Raw genomic sequence first — 17,452 nt, forward strand, 5'->3', positions numbered from 1 at the left:
GGGGGGAGAAGATACAGGACATTGTAAGCCACTCTAAGTTTCTGATTCAAAGAGAAGGGCGGGGTATAAATCTGCAATTCTCCTTCTCCTCCTCTTCTTCCTCCTCCTCCTAAGATGTGAATTCTTAGCTACTTGATGAGTCTTTTCCATTTTAAATTGCTCCATAGGCACAACTGGACTGTAGAGTCAGTTTGGGATTTGCTGGAGTCCTTGCTAGATTCTGGAAGACAGATCTCTTATACATAGCATGTACAGTTTACCACCTCACTCTTCACTGTTTCGTTTTCAGTCCACACTTAATCAGTAACTAATTACATGCAGTAAAATACAAAGCAGGACCAAAACTTATACTAAATGCTTAAAGGTTGCTCTTAAGAGACAGCTCAGGCCAGATACTGAATTTTGCCTCAGGTTTAGCTCTATGAAAAAATAAAATATCAATATTGTGAGGAAGAAGAGAAGATTCATAAATTATGTCTACATGTTTTTGAATGTTCAGTATTGATACACAGATTCTTTTTTGCTGTATGGCTGTTTTCTCCCCACGGAAGACACAGCTGCTATGGAATTACTTCCTGCCATTCCTGCTTATGAATCATTTGACTCTGGGTAAGTGGGTTTTGTGTGATTTTTTAAAACTAGGGCAAGAAGGTTCACCAATGATATATTTAGCTGATCCATTGTAAGAGCGCAGTTTTAATTAATAAGGGCTGTGAGTTAAGGGCAACATTGTTAATATATTTGAGGCTAGTATGTTTCTAGTATTGTACTGTATTAGTTAAAGAAAATATTTTAAAAACCTGTGAAAAATTGTCACAAGGCAAATCCATGTCTGCAGTGGCACAAGTGTTTAATAATATCCAAACTTTAAATCAAAGATATCACAAAATCATCATAAAGTGTTATAAATTGGGAAAAAAGCCTTTATTGTTATTAATTAAAAATATCAACATTGAGGGTTATTTTCTATTCAACATATTTTTCTGTGGTGAGGTAAATATTTTCCAGTGAAACCCCATGGCAAACTGACATTCCACTTCTAATGCTTGCATGGATAATTTTCCTCTGCAGAAACTCATGAAATAATTATTATCCCAGAAACTTCCACTGACTGTCTGTGAAAAGCATCCAAATGTAAAATCAATAGATTTCTTGAACTCCATCTTTATCCTCAGTTCTATGAGGTAGGTAAGTTAGGTTGAGAGCAAACGGCTGACTGAAGGTTACCTAGTGAGTTCCATTGTGTGTATGCATTTGAACCTGCTATTAGTCCTAGTGCAACACTCTAACTAGTCTAACTACTGCAACTACACAGCTACTGGATGTTGTTTCACACTTCCTACAATATTTCAAAAATGCATCACTATTGATCTTTTGTTAAAATACAAATATGTTTAAATTGCACCATTTAAATTGCACCAATAGTTTGTTATAGAAAAATTTAATCAGCCAAGAATTTATGGGTTGTCAGCGTTAGTTTTCATTGTTGTATGTTCCCCCTTACTCATCAGTTTCTCTTTCCCTTTGTATTTCTCTTTTGACTTCCCTAATCTTTATCTTTTTTAAAAAATTAAAAAGAAAATGCTGGTGGATCGAACCACTCAAGTCTTGGAATTGATCTACTGTGGGTTGCAGTCAAACAGATGAAGAGCAATACTGTATATAAAGCTAAAGCAGGCAAATTAGCATGGTTTATGAAATCCAACTCTGAGGTATAAATGTTTCCTGGTGTTTGTGTTTTGTGCTAAGCTCTCCTAATGTTTATGATTTACACTAAGCCTACTTCTTGTTTCCCTAGGTAACACTATCAGTCCTCTTATTATGCTGGACCAATATGAAGGCAGTGGAATCAGACTTGTCTGCACATCTGAGATGTTGTTTCCTGAGATCCAACTGCTATGGGTGGATGGTGAAGGACAGGAACTTCTTGCTGCTCCAGCTGTAGCTACTCCAGACAACATTACAAGTTCTATTCTTCTGCAGCCAGGTGCTGGACATTTTGTGTCCTGCAGAATTGTTAGTAAATCCACAAAGACATCAGCAGGATCAACTTCTGTCATCATTGCAGGCAAGTGAGAAATGTCATTGAGTAGAACTTGAAGACAACTGTGAAGAATGTGCATGTGGACAATAGAAAACCTTAATTTCAGAGGGTATTTATTTATTTATTAGATTTATATCCTGCTCTTCCTGCTGAAGTGGGCTCAGACATGTTGTCTGCAGTTGAACAACTAGCTCTGAGTCCTGTTGCACCTTAGAAATCAGCAAGATTTTTTGGGGTATAGAAAACTTTATAATAGTGACTTTGATCTCTTTCCAGATATCTTCTTTCCATCCACCTCCCGATGGATGATTGCCTTCTTTGTGATTGCGGTTCTCGGCACTGTTGTCATCCTTGCCATCTATTATATATTGAAGAGTAAGTTCTATCATAAATACTGTCCAAGAATATATACGCATGTTAAATGGGTACTTGTACATTTTCATTGTCTTACAAAATTTTAACTTTCAAAATCCTAAATCTCCAGTACATCTGTAGACGACTATGCTATACAAACTACTCCTGTGCTGGTAGTGCAGGAAAATGCAGAAGTTATATCAGCACTGTGTTCATGTTCCATTCGATGATAATAATCCATAAGTGCTGTTTCAGTTTGCACATTACTTTTTTGGGTGTACACCAAAATTTGGATCCAGCCAGCTTTTCTACCCAATCTCACCCAATTCCCCCCTTTACTACCACCCTAACCTACATGGCTTTACTCCATACTAGTGTGATGATCTCCAGCGTTTCCTTTATAGGTTGTCAAAGAGGATCCTAATTCCCTTATTGGCAAAAACAAAAAACAAAAAAACCTGGTGGGATCCAGAAGATAAGAATGAGACTAATATAACATATCAGAGAGCCAAGATAGGCTACAGTGCTCTGCCATGTGTATACAGGCTCAAGTTTGCTGTGTAGAATTCATGGAAAGGACTTCAGTGTTTCCCAACAAAGAATACATGAAAATCATAAGCATAAAAAGTGTATTAACTTTTATGTTCTTTATATTATTTCAGAAAACAATTTGAAGCTAGCTCTTTCAGGTTAGTTGCTGAATCAATTTATGTTGTGATGTATGGGGAGAAGCCACAAGGGAAGGTGAAAAGCTCTTGTGGCTGGAAAAAGCCGGGTGGTACTGCTGTGAGAGGACCAAGGAGAACTACAACTGCCAAAGACCTGTGTATGTTGAGAATCTTGTGACGGTTCAGTGTTGTTTTTTGTGAAATAGATCCAGTTGAGTGTACATGCACATGAAAGCTCACACCCTGAATCAAATTTTGTTGGTCTTAAAGGTGCCATTGGCCTCTAACTTTGTTGCAAAAATTAATATGACTTTAAGGACCAGATATTTCAACACATATTATTATAGTTCTAATGCATATTTCCATGTAAACAGATAATGAACAGAAAGCAATGGAAGAAGGTAAGTATAGGTGTTTATTTTTACTGTATCAAAATTGAAAATAAATGAAACGAATACCTTTTACGGTATCAGAATTGTATGTAAATGAATCTGATACCCTTTCTGCACAGAATGATGAGACCTAGACCTATACTGCAGCATTTCAATATAGGAAATATACAAAAGTGTAGTCCAATTATGCAACATATAAGAATTAAAACATTTCTTTATATGCAGGTGAAACTAAAGGAAAGAAGTAGTATCTGATGCACTGAAACCTCCCAAGTGGGGAGGAAAAAGCCAGAGGCAACAGTGAAAATGTTGAATTGTCTTATCAGTAGATAGTTGATTAGATATCTTTTTTTCAGTTCACTCAGAATCTGTAGTAATTTATGAAGTTGGAGGTAAATAGAGAAATTTAAATATTAAGAAAATGAGGACACAGGGCTGCTTAGAGATTACAGTGGGAACAGAAACATTTCCAGAGGACTGAAGACTAGTTAGGACCCCAGTATGTTTCCATACAGGGTGGATTGACCATTAAGGCCACTGGAAAAAGTCCTGGCATGATCAAGTGAGCAGTACTAATAGCTGCCATTGCAGCGACACATGGGTAGCCCAATCTTTCTCCTTTCAGTAAAACACTGAATACTAGTCAAGGTGATGACATCATTGCTAGCTGATATTGGAAACTGCTTACTGTAAAGGACCCTAATTCTCAGGATTTTTGAGAACAATCATGGTATGGCATTAGCTGGATATAACTGTACTTAAAAATGCAAATTTAGTTACTGCTAAATACTAATTAGAAAATCTGTAATATTAATGAAGATTGGATTAAATCACAGGTGGCTGGTAAAATATCTGATCACAAAATATATTATGCAGATTTTCATGCGGTGCCAAATTATGTTACAAGCCCCTTTTTTGTACTCTTACTGCACTGTTTGTTCCCCCATTTCGTTTAACTAGTTTAAATAACAAAGATGGTACAACCTTTCCAGAATTCTCCACTGGTTTGAATGTGAAAGTTATATTTAAATTTAAGTATCATTGACTGAAACAAATAGGTCTTTGAAGGTTAAATTACATGAACATAAATTACCTGGATTAAATCACATTGAATGCAATGGAATTTATATGAACAGGTTTAGTCTGCAAAATACTTAATTTTGGTTATTTTATGTTCTTAACATGTAGTTTTTAAATGTACTAAACTTTGGAAATATTATTTTCATCCAATTTCCTCCCTGGCTGCTGATGGGGGATGGAGGGGTAGGATTGCCATATTCAGGTTGGGAAATTTTGGGAAATTTTGAGCCTGGGGAGGACAGCGAACCAGTGGGGTACAATGCCACAGAGTCCACCCTCCAAAGCATTCATTTTCACCAAGGGAACTGATCTCTGTAGTCTGTGCTGGAATTCCAGGGGTTCTCCAGATCCCACCTGGAGGCAGGCATATATAGATGAAAGAAAGATTACCTTCCTAATCATACTGTTGTTGTTATGTGTGGTCTCTCCAACAATATTCAAATAATTTAATTCTTGTGTCTTCCAGAAATAGCACGCATTAAAATTATCCTGGGTAAGACTGTCTTTTATTTCATCCAGAGAGAACTGGGTTAGATTGCAATTCTAAGAACATTTCCCTGGAAGTAAGCCCTATAGACCTGCCTAGGACTGCACTCTCATACATAATTTATTCTGTATCAATTGAAAACAGAGAAACAACATCCTCAGATGTTCCTGTAAGAGTATAGCTGCTTTGGTATAAGTTCCTCCATTGTTTTGTTTTATACAAAGTATAAAAAGAGACTGAGAATGGAAAATCCCTCCCCCCCCAAAAAATCATTGGTTAGTGCCAGGCCACATACTTGCTGTTTTTAGAATCAGATATGATTATTCTGGTTATTCTGCACGTCTAGGTTATTCTGCAGGTCTGATTACTTAATTTAAATTCCAATTTAATTAAGCTGAAATAACTATGAAGTGCCTCATTCATGTAACATTGGACATTTCTTTGTATGATTTAATAAGCAATATATCTATCAAACTATGTTGGGACTAAGTCTAACATTTGCATTCTCTTTCAGGTAAAGAAAAAAATGAATCTCAAGAAGGTAATTCCAAAGTCAAGTCAAAAATGTCAACAAATCACAACTCATTACAGTCCTATCTAGAGAGTAAGGATTGACATGAACCAGGAAAATTCAGTTTGTTTCAGTTTGAGAACCATGAACCATTATGAACATTTAGGAGCCAAACAAACCAGTTTGGGAGGTCCATGATGCAGAAGACCCCCCCTCCCATGTGCTAGAGACACTAAACGCACAAGGCATCACTGGCTGACTCTCTTCTATCTGCCTTCAAATTTGGTGAGAACTGGATTTATGGGGTTTGAGCCATCCCCCCAAAGAAGGTGCCCCCAAAAATGTGCTTTCTTGGGGAAATGACAGGCTCGGATCCAGGAGGTTCAGGAGTGTTTAAAACAGGCAGTGCAAGCTATAGACATCAAACTTGCAGGGGACCCCCTCCTGATGCTCCTCCATATACTCTCAAAGTTATGTGCAGACTAGACTTTGGAGGTCAAAAGTTATGGCCCTCAAAGAAGATGCCCCCATGAAAGTGCTTTTGGGGAAAATCTCAGATGCAGGTTCAAAAGTATATAGAATGAACCCACTGCAAACTACACACACCAAAGCTCAAGGTATCTTTTGCTTTGAAGTTGCTTTGGGAATCTGTTCCTTTGAAACTTGGTAATTTTGATTAGGTGGAGACAATTCGTCTGAAATGTATCAATTTAGTAGGAATGACTTGAAAGTTCATGGAAAGTTTGTGCTGGTTGACCTGCCATGAACTCCAGTTTGTGAAAATGAACTGGCCAAAATTCATCATTAACTTTAGTTCATGAGCCGATTCCTATTAGGGAGTCTGGGGGCAGACGTGGAGAAGGAATCTGTGAGGGCCAATCTATATTGGGGCCATTGCAAATGAGGAATGAGAGCTTAAGTTTCCCCCATGCCATTTTCCTAACCAGAGTAGCCTCAAAGGGCAATATTTCTGTATTGGAAAAACTACATATATTGATGAACTGCAATTAAATTTCCCAAATGGAGAAAATAGTACCCATTAGTAATTTCAGGTTGGAAGAATGTTGTTTGTGGGTGAAATCTTACCAATTTAAACCAACCCCTGAATGCCTGGGAATTGAGTTCAGACCATGGAAGTCACAGTAAAAGTGTAATTTCCAAGATCCAGGAAGAATGTAAGGACTGAAAGCAATGCCCTCAGGGTGCTAAGGCTCTTTGACATGTGTCTAGCCAACCGAAGTCACATAATGAGACAAAATCCTGGCAGAAAGAAGGTAATTTTTTTTATTTGAATAAGGGACAACATGCAGTCAAAGTTCAGCTCAGTTGCCCACTGAGCTACAGTTGTGTTCACATTTTTATATTCTTGGTTTCTTCTCCCAGTTTTACATCATTCTTGACATCACTACACATGTGTATTTCAATTCTTTGTCTCTGATATCCATGATATTTCAGGCTTTCTTTCAGCTTTTACTGTTTTTTCATCCACATGTTTCTTATCAAAACTTCCTTGTTAAAAATGAAATATAGCATGCTTCTCTGGTCAAAGACCTTCATACTATCGTTGCCTATTTTCCCAGATTTTCTGTCTGTATGAACCTACAAGCTTAAATTCACATTACCAACAAAAAATAACATTTTGTCAATATGGTTTTTCTACATTAACAAATGCATATATAAACATGCCTATGCTTGTTTATGAAATATTCCTAATAGATAATTAATAATAGTAATAATCCTATTTTGGCCATTTCTTAGAAGAATTGAATCTCTCACATGGATTTTCTAATTTTTCAGGTTTTTTGTAAATATTTATAAATAAACCATTCTTCTCCTTAGCCACTTGAGTGCCCTCTCAGTGTGGGAAATGTAAATTCTGCTTCTCCCAATTAAATCGCCAAGTCTTATTATTTATCTATCGTTAACATTCTTTTGCTTAGATAGATCCAAGTGGGCAGCCATGTTGTCACACTGTTCCACCATGTGATCCCAGCTCTGTATCAGTTTGCCCTCTTAATCATAAAACTGCATATATTTCAGCCCACTGTACCTGATCGCCTCATCTGAAGAAGTGTGCCTTTAACACACGAAAGCTTTGTTGGTCTAAAAGGTGCAACTTGACTCATTCTTTTGCTTGATAGAGATATCTGAGATAGCGATTAATGGTATCTTTTATACTGGGCACCTAGTCATTATTTTCTTGGTTATGGTTCAGTTTTGCCATGGTTTTGGCTTCAATTGGCTGAAAATACTTCCGCTAATGAGGGTTACCACTGCTTTGTTAGAATAATGCTTATTGTAGCATTTTAATTCCTTCATAGTAACTTTCCTATTAAATATACAGCCTGTTGATTTTAAATAATCATACTGTTTAATGGACTTAATATGATTTTTAATAATCCAATATAGACATTTTGAAGCATCTTTAAGCATAAACCCTTTTAAAACATAAACCTTGTTCACAGCTTTGCATCAATAAATCTGTAATTTTCTTTGGCTAATTATCATATGCATCGTGTTGGGATTTCTGGTTAGCTTATTAAATGTGTGAGAGACCAGACCCATTCTTCCTGTTTGCTTACTTAAGGAAGCCCCAAAGCTCTTTTCCCAAGGATATTAGTTTAGTTTAGTTTATTTGATTTATATCCTGCCCTTCCCATCGGAGCAGGCTCAGGGTGGCTCATAATAGTAAAGTCACGATAAAACAATTAAATTAAACTTTAATTAAAACAGTTAAAAACAATTTAAGCAATTTAGTGCTAATTTCCATTTGGTTACAGTTGACATTCAGTGTTCTTAAGACATCCATTTAGATCTAATATCTTGGCAGTTTCAGTTAAAAGCTAGCTGAAATGATATAGTCTTGCAGGTCTTGTGGAACTGAGCAAGGTCCTGCAAGGCTCTGACCTCCTCAGGCAATTGGTTCCACCAATGGGGGGGCAGCGATTGAGAAGGCTCTTTCTCTGGTTGTTTTCAGTCTTGCCTCCCTTGGCCTGGGGATCGATAGCAAGTTTTAATAATAGTAATAATCTAAGTACGTTCTGGGGAATATGTGGGGAGAGATGGTCCCTAAGGTAGGCAGCTCCTTGGCCCCCTTGCCTATCTATTTGGCATCTATGAAACAATATTCAATAGAATATTATTCAAACCTTGGTGCTTCCATTCAAGTCACGCCCTCCCAACCCTGGTGATCCTTGTTCCATTCCAAGAAGATGGCACCCCCCCCCCCCAAACAACAACAACAACCCTCTAGGATTCCTGGCAAAACTGATGTGGACCCAAAGTGGTGATCAGCATTTCCCTGGGTGTGTGGGAAAGGGCCACAAGAACTAAGCACTGATGCAACCCTTCCTGCCCTCCTTCTCATGATCTAAGTTCACAGAATCAGTATTGTGGGTGACATTTTTTTTTATCTGGAGAGAATGATAAAGCTGAACAAGGCCAGCCCTGTCTTCCTTCACTATCATGTGCAGGTCCTTATGATGGCGTCCATCCCAAGTGGCACTATTGTGACTAACCAGCCCTGTCCAAGATGGCTGTTGCACAGCTACATCCTCCCCACCAGTCTGCAGTAATACGCTTGTTTCCCATCTCTGGCTTTGGTGTCTTCTCCCTGCACCTGGCTTATCCTGGTTTCAGTCTGAAATGTCTCAATCCAAACCTGCTCCCCAGTTGGTGAGGTGTCTTGGCCAGCAGTTGAACCCCTCATGCCACACAGCTATAGAATACAAAGTCTTACCTTTTTAAAATTGTAAGCCTGAAGGTTTATTGATACTATTGAAACAGTCTCCTCTGGGAAGTGATTGTTTGAAAAGTGGAATATAAATCTAATCATTCAATTATTAATAATTATCCACCTGTCCCATGTAGAATAAATAATGATTCATGTCTCATTTCTCCATAACTAAAGTTTAAGCACACAGAAATAGTACATGCCCATATACCTATACACATAACAAAACTAATTCTCCTTTCTTCCTGCTGTTTCTCCTGAACAAAGAACCTCTCACAAGCATCCTTTATTCTTCTCATTGTTGGCTTATCCCACTAGACAACCCTTTTACCTACCCTTTCACTAGAGAACCTACCTACCCTTAATTTGGGGAAACTAACAACACAATAGTTAAATTTAAAGTGGGAAAAGCAGTGAGAACCCTTGACTTTGAATGCTGTTAAAATAGTAGTTTTTAGGAGAGATCCTGTTTGCTGTCATCTCTCAAGTTTGGGCAGGATCTCAGACATTTGCCTCCCCAGAAGTGACTGTTACATGGCTTAGTTAATTCTGCATCTGAGCAGCAAAAAGGGTAGTAGAGGGAGTCATGGCACCTGGTTGTATCCCCCCAAGCACCCTGATGGTTCAGCTGATGCTGTAACCATTGTTTCAGTTTTTCAGCATTGACCAAGTGTCCTGGTAAAAAAACAACAACTTGTCCTTCCAGAAGAGCTCCAGTAGTCAGATGGCAATGTCAGTTCCAGGCTGATACAGGTCTAAGCTGATACAGCTGTGTCACACAGGGAATGTAGGTAGCAGTTTGCAAGATATCAGGCCTTTTCCAGTGATATTTGGGCTCTCCCCCAGCACTTTGATGGTCCAGATGCTGCTGCAGTGACTGCTGTTATCTCTAGATGCCAGTGATAGACAAAATAACTCTAACCAATCCCCACAGTGTTGGTTCAGCTCACAAATAGGAACTTTATTTTCTGAGTCTGGCTTCTGTGTCTGACACAACTGCTAGAGAAACCCCAATTACACTCAGGCTACACTTAGCAAAAAATCCTCTCTTTGTGCGAATTTCAAAGGCACCTTCTACATTGCCGTCACTCGTCTGTTGCCTCTCATTTTATTCATTTTGTTGAATGTGCAGAGAAGCTACTTTCACACTTGAGTTCCTCTGCAGTTTTCAGGAGTGGTTCCGATCAGGAGTTTTTAAAATTGTTTTAATTGTTCTTTTCCCCAGTGCATTGAAGTTGCTAGGCAACTAATTAGCCACTGAATGAATTACCTGCAGCAGTTCCTCAAAGGAATAAGCAGGATTGTGATCAAGGGGAAAGGGGAATAGGAATACAAACTGTTCGAAAGACAGCCTTAAAAATTTGCAAAGGGAATTAAATCTTCAGACACTTTTTTCCTTATGTTTTCTGTTAATGATGAACAGTAGTGTCCCTCTTCATCTTTATAATCTGATCTGTGCCTGTCTTGTTGGCAAACAGAGTTGGGAAAACTCAACAAAAGGTGCATAGCAAATTTTTAAAAGTAGAATCAGTGATGTGGATCTAGGTGATGCGGATCTGTAGCAGGTGGATTGAGTGCTCACAAAGTCTGCATCAAAGCTGAGTGCAGAAAGGACCTTAGTCTAACACCCAGCCCTCTTGTCCAGCTGTTGCTCTGATCAAACTTAGTCCATTAGATACTGGGCTAAAGAAAGAAACCCTGACCATCCATTACCCAATTAATTTCCAAGGGAAATCTTGGCAGTACTCTGAGGCAGTGCAACATTGCATTAGGAACCTCCAGTCTTAACAGCAACCTCCCACCTCCTGATCTAAAACATGCCTGGAATTTTGCCTGGTGTATTTCTGGGCTTGGCCTAGACCTGGACTTTTTAATCTGAATACATCCTTCCACTCAAATTCACCCTAAGTATTCAAAATATTCCAAATGATATAAAATATAAATTGTAGAAGGGGAAAAAAAGCCCATTCTGTCTGTATTTCTTAGGAAAATTTCTTTTTCTAGATGTTTAATTTAATTTCTCATTTTGTTCATTTGCAGCTTTGAAAGTACAAGATAATTTTGGTAAGATGATGATTTTTGACAGAACATCTAGCAATTACCTATCTTGCATGAGAACTAAAATGGGTTTTGTTTACAGTCCTAATGTGAATGGAAAACTTACATAGGCTATGTTCAAATACTATTATACTCAATTTCTGTTAACCAGTAATATTGGCTTTGTGAAAGCTGTACAATGAAGAAAGCTGGAAGAAAGTTGTTTTGTTTGAAATGTGGTGTTGCAGGAGAGATTTACAGATAGCATGGATTGCCAAAAAGATAAATAAGTGGGTTCTAGATCAAATCAAGCCTGAACTCTCACTAGAATATAAAAAGACTAAATTGAGGCTCCTGTTCTTTCACATTATGAGAAGACAAGACTCACTGGAAAATTGAAGGCAGCCAGAGAAGAGGAAGACCCAACATAGGATGGATTGATTCACAAAAGGAAGTCATGGCCCTCAGTCTACAAGATCTGAGCAAGGCTGTTAATGATAGGATGGTTTGGAGGACATTAATTCATGGGGTTACCATAAACTGGAAGTGATTTGATGGCACTTAAAACATACAGAAATATTCAAAGCACCATGCTTCTCATTTCTTAGAATCACAGAGCTGGAAGGGACCCCAGGGTTGTCTAGTCCAACTCCTTGCACCATGCAGGACATTTAAGTTCCCTTCCCTTAAGTTCTATTTCTCTATAGATAGCTAATTACAGCCTTCACAGCTTCTTGATTGTGATAGCACCAGTGTTTTTCCAGAAAATTTGTGTATAATAATTGCCAAATTCTTTCATTTCAGAGAAAACCATGGAAGAATTGGGTAAGTCACAGAGCCTTTGTTTGGAATCATGCAAGTTCAGTTCTGCAAAAGTAAAGTGTTAAGCATTGTAAATATCATTACAGTCTGTTGTTTTCCACTGTAGATTTCAGAAGGGCTGCTTCCCATGCAGGTACATTAACATAAAAATATAATACCCCCTAATAACACTCAATCTGCGCATTTGCATTCTATTCCCCTTGTTATTTATTTATTTATTTATTTATTTTTAAATGTCATGTCCTTTCTCCTATCAATGACACTATTATTTCTTCCTCCTTTCTAGTCAATATCACTTTGGATCCTCAATGCACACATCCCAAACTCATCATCAAAGAAAAAAATAGAATTAAACTGAGTTCTTTGTACTTAGGATTGAAAGACCTCAAAGGAGCTTTGATTGCAGTGGCAAAAGAAGGGTTCTCTTCTGGAAAATTGTACTGGGAGGTGGAAGTGGAAGGTAGAACTTTTTGGGAGCTTGGGGTACTCACTAAGAAAGTAAGAAAAAGACTAGAAAGTGAGACTCTGGAAAAGCCCTTGGAGGAAGGGTATGTAAGCATGCAATGGTTCCAGAATCAATACCATTGCATTGGAGGAAGTAGCCTAACTGATGGTCAGAATGAAGAATGTGCAGTTGTAGGTGTTTTTCTGGACCTGGAAGAGAAAATGCTCTCCTTTTACAATGTTCAGTTAATGTGTTCAATTAGGACAATCCCTGTAGAGTTCTTTGAGAAAATGTATCCATTCTTCAATCCTGGCAGGGAAGAAAACTTCCTGGGTGTCCGCCCAGTGAGCTCCCCTCCCCGTTTAGCTTCCATTTGAAGTTAAACCCTGTGTCAGACACTGGAAAGCTTTCATGATATGATATGATGCTGTGTTCAAACTGCAATGTATTGCCTGACCTAACTGACAACATTTTCTAACATTTGCTACTAACCCCAAATAGAAACCTTGCATATCAAAGTAGAAGTGAAGCTGTTACTAACCCTACTGTGAATTCCTGTCCTTGACACTAAGAAAGGCAACAACCATTTGAAGATAAAATGCCTCAGGGAGAGCCAGCAGAGCTGTTCCTGTGAGAATGGGAACCACAACGAGATAAGAGAAAGTAAATGTGTGAAATGTATCACTCTAGTGTGGGAATGTAGATTTGTTTAGAAAACCTTTGATGTGCATTTAGTTAAAACATCTATGCTCCGTTCCAAGGGCATCAATTCCAATGTATCCATGCTCAGAAACTATGAACTATCAAATAAAGTCTTAACATTGTAACAAATGGAAGTTGTCAGGCTCTGTTCATTCATGATCTTAATAACCGCTGTTACTTACCATTTTCATTGATGCATAAAGATGCCTACTAACGGGGGACCGGGGTAGCAAGAAGGGAGGGGGGAAGAGCAGAGAACCATTCCCAGGAATATCAAAGGTTGCCAAGGTCCCTTTGAAGTAGACAGTATGTGCCAGATTCTCATCTCTTCCCTGGAGGCACCAAGGACGTTTGCCCTGAGAACTGTAACCACCAATGGAAGAGATAAAGGGGGGGAAGCGCTGGGAAAAATCGCACATGCAAAAGTAAACTTTTGCTTTGGGAATTGAGGGGTAGAGAGTATTGCTTTGAAGTAGAAGGTTAAATACTAACAATTCGAACTGATCTCCATCAGTTCCAATCTCTGCAGTGCTGGAGTAACTCTGAAGTATCCAATAAACACAACTTTGTTTTAAACTACTAAGTCTGCTTACTTGTGAGCTTCAATGAACCCATGCCTGACATTTTGGAACTGATCCCAAAGAAGGTTTATCAGCGCGGGTAACTTCGTAGCGGATGGCTGAGAAGGCACCCGGCGACCGAGAACCTTCAAAACCGATCGACATTCCGGGATCCCTGGTGTGGCATGTCACTGAAAGAAGGGCGATCAAACTAGGGGGAACGAGACACGTACAGGAACTCTTTATCACCCCGAAAGCGTGGTACCCCCGCACCTCAACTACTCTGACGGACGAGGCGGCGATTCGGCATGAAGCCATCCTCAATCGACCCATGCTGAAAGGGAACTCGGGGAGCGGCGACGGGTCACCGCCGGGCACGTACCAGGGGGAGCGATCCCCTACCCCGGAAGACTGGCAGGGGGGCTTGGAGTCGGAGGACGAGGATGAGAGGACCCTCCCCTGTGGCCCAGAGCCAGTGGAGGCGCTGCGGGGTGAAATGTCCACCCTAGCCCAAGACCTGAGACGGGAGATGAAGGAAAATATGGCCCTGATGTTATGAGAGGTCCAGAAGCAGATCGACCGAACCATGACTGAGGGTGTTGGAAGGTTGGCCAGACCACTGCCTGCAGCCCTGCCGGCCGCACCGGCGGCACCAGCAGCCCCAGCCGCCCCGGCCATCCCATCCATGCCAGCAGCTCCAGCCGGGGCCGGGATGTGGGCGAAATCTCGTGAGCTGGATGCCACATTCGACGGGAACCGTGAGGGAGTGGAGTACTTTATAATCCAGGCGACTAGCTACATGCGCTTTTGGGGGGACACTTTCCCTGACGAGTTCAGCCGAGTGGACTATTTGGGGTCGAAGATGAAGGGGGCCACCCAGAGATGGTATGTGAGTCTGTATGAGACCCGAGGGCCCGAGCTCGACACCGTAGGGGGCTTCCTTCAAGCCCTGCTGTCACAGTATGAAGACCCTCTGCAAGAAACGAGGGCCATAGCTGCGCTCCAGAGCCTGCAGCAGGGGACGATGTCCATCCGGGACTACACGGCGGAGTTCCAGACCCACTGCGCTAAGATCAGGGGATGGAGCGAGATGATGAAAATAATGGCGTACCGACGGGGCCTGAACGCCAACCTACTGGACCGGGCCCTGGGGCAGGCGAGGCCCACCACGCTGATCGGGTGGATACAGCTAGCGGGCGAGGTCGAGACCAATATGAAGATGGTGGCCCTCCAGCGCAAGCAGCAACAGGGGGGCAAAACCACGCGAGAGTCCAGAACAAGCGCCAAGCCCGAGCCAAAGAAGGCTCCGGGGGGTGGGGGACCAGCCAACCCCCCCCTCATCTCGCAAGTGCTACCAGTGTGGGGACCCGGGCCACCTGGCAGCCAACTGCCCAGAGCCCCCACTCTGTGGGCTTTCTTGGACCCCCAAGCCGGGGCTGGGGGGGGCCTAAGAAACCAACCAAGCCTAAGGAGCAGAGTCGGAGCAGCACCGCCCTATCGATGGTGCTAGACGAGGATTCTATAATGCTAGAAGACCTGGGAGAGAACCCCTGGGAGGTCGAGCCCGCGTTGAAGTCATGGCACCATGGCACCGGACAGCAGGTCGTTGAAGTCACGGCACCACTGAGGGTGAGCATATCTGGCTTCCTTTTGTTTGTCCCATTGACTTTATTGAATGTGAAGCTGAAGAGGTTCATGCATGCCAGAGCCCTTATAGATTCAGGGTGCATGAGGGAAATCATCACCCCCCGACTGGTAGAGATGCTAGAACTGCCCCGGGAGCCCCTTCCCCGCCCGATCCAATTCGAACAAATGGACGGGACAGTGATGAAGGGCGAGCCCTGCGTGGAAGAGACCCAGAGGATCCCGGTGGGGATCGATGATCACTGGGACTGTGAAATATTCATGATTGTCCCCTCCTCTTCCTTCGACCTAGTGCTCGTGGTAGGGTGGCTATCTCGGCATCAACCGGATATCCAGTGGGGGGAGCAAATCATAGACTTCATCGACAGGCGCTGCAAGTCTCACCTCTGGCAGGAGCAATGGGGCCCCAAAGCCCCACCGAAGAACGAGAGGCTGTGTGTGTCGGTCGAGGAAGTACAGAGCATCCCTCGTGAGTACTGGGGGGTGTTTAGTGAGGTCAAGGCTGACGAGCTACCCCCCCACCGGAACACGGATTGCGCCATCGAACTAATTCCAGGCCAATCCCTCCCTAAAGCTAAGCTGTACTCCATGGGGTGGGCAGAGAAAGCGGAGCTAAGGACATTTTTGGACAAAAACCTTAAGCGAGGGTTCATCCGCCCAGCCACAGCCCTCCAAGCTGCTCCAGTCCTCTTCAGGAAGAAGGTCGGGAGCCTTAGACTTTGCACTGACTTCCATGGGATAAATGGGATCTCCATGTCCAACGCCTACCCGATCCCCTTAATCAAGGACTTGCTAAGCACAGTCTCAGAGGGGTCCATCTTTACCAAGCTGGACTTACGAGATGCCTATTTCCGAGTGAGAATTAAAGAGGGGGATGAGTGGAAGACAGCGTTCAACACTCCCATGGGCCAGTTCGAATACCTAGTAATGCCGTTCGGACTGCAAGGAGCCCCAGGGGTATTTATGAACTTCATAAATGAAGTACTGAGGGAATACCTGTACAAGGGGGTGGTGGTGTACCTGGATGACTTCATTATTTATTCCAAGGACCTCCCCTCGCATGTAAAGCTGGTGAGGAAGGTCCTGACCACCCTGTACCAAAACAAGCTGTATGCTAAGCTGTCCAAGTGCGAATTCCACAAGGAGGAATTGGATTACCTGGGGTTCAGGGTGTCCGGGAAAGGCCTAGCCATGGATCCAGCTAAAATCCAAGCTGTGCTGGATTGGGAACCCCCGAGGACACGTAGACAGCTACAATCATTTCTCGGGTTCGCAAATTTCTATAGGTCGTTCATACAGGGGTCCGCTAAGGTCGCGCTGCCCCTCACAGACCTCCTAAAGACAAAAGGGAAGGGGCTAGACGCTAAGAAACCGAGTACCAAACTGGCCTGGACCTGAGAGTGAGATTCTCACCTCATCCCCGGAGGCACCAAGGATGCCCTGAGGACTGTAACCACCAATGGAAGAGATAAAGGGGGGGGAGGTGCTGGGAAAAATCACACATGCAAAAGTAACCTTTTGTTTTGGGAATTGAGGGGTAGAGATTATTGCTTTGAAGTAGAAGGTTAAATACTTACAATTCGAAGTGATCTCCGTCAGTTCCAATCTCTGCAATGCTGGAGTAACTCTGAAGTATCCAATAAACGCAACTTTGTTTTAAATTACTAAGTCTGCTTACTTGTGAGCTTCAATGAACCCATGCCTGACAGAAGTCTGCTTACTTTGAAGTTCCATTGTCTGACACCCTGTTTTATCCATGCCACTGAGACCTGTGCTTGGGGCAGTTTACACATGTGCACACATCACTCGATTTATTTTTCTACACTTGATGACTTCAAGTGGATTGTGTGAGGTCTTCACTGGAGGTGCTGTGTTTGAAATGATATGGGAAGATTAAGATTTCTGATGGCCTATTTGCACAGACTTGATGCTGAAGCCAATAATCAAGTGTTGAGTGATGTGTGAAGCAGCCC

The 17,452-nt window shown here is 41.7% G+C and overlaps 1 protein-coding gene across 1 annotated transcript; it reads left to right on the top strand.

The window, feature by feature from the left end:
* The first annotated feature begins 421 nt into the window (after positions 1-421).
* On the top strand, positions 422-13,404 carry LOC132584003 (butyrophilin subfamily 2 member A2-like). The gene is made up of 11 exons (XM_060255770.1): positions 422-609; positions 1,799-2,068; positions 2,321-2,419; positions 3,061-3,087; positions 3,441-3,467; positions 5,005-5,031; positions 5,540-5,566; positions 11,310-11,333; positions 12,111-12,131; positions 12,235-12,261; positions 12,415-13,404. The coding sequence occupies exons 1-11, from the start codon at positions 492-494 to the stop codon at positions 12,948-12,950; spliced, it is 1,203 nt and encodes a 400-aa protein (XP_060111753.1). The 5' UTR covers positions 422-491; the 3' UTR covers positions 12,951-13,404.
* Positions 13,405-17,452: the final 4,048 nt, after the last annotated feature.

This window comes from Heteronotia binoei, chromosome 15 (genome assembly GCF_032191835.1).
Source record: "Heteronotia binoei isolate CCM8104 ecotype False Entrance Well chromosome 15, APGP_CSIRO_Hbin_v1, whole genome shotgun sequence".
NCBI lineage: Eukaryota > Metazoa > Chordata > Lepidosauria > Squamata > Gekkonidae > Heteronotia > Heteronotia binoei.

Excerpts from the sequence above, each read along its gene's own strand:
- LOC132584003 (XM_060255770.1), top strand. The coding sequence starts at position 492 with ATGTTCAGTATTGATACACAGATTCTTTTTTGCTGTATGGCTGTTTTC. Across the intron at positions 5,567-11,309 it reads AAAAAATGAATCTCAAGAAG|CTTTGAAAGTACAAGATAAT; the intron begins GTAATTCCAAAG and ends GTTCATTTGCAG. Across the intron at positions 11,334-12,110 it reads GAAAGTACAAGATAATTTTG|AGAAAACCATGGAAGAATTG; the intron begins GTAAGATGATGA and ends CTTTCATTTCAG.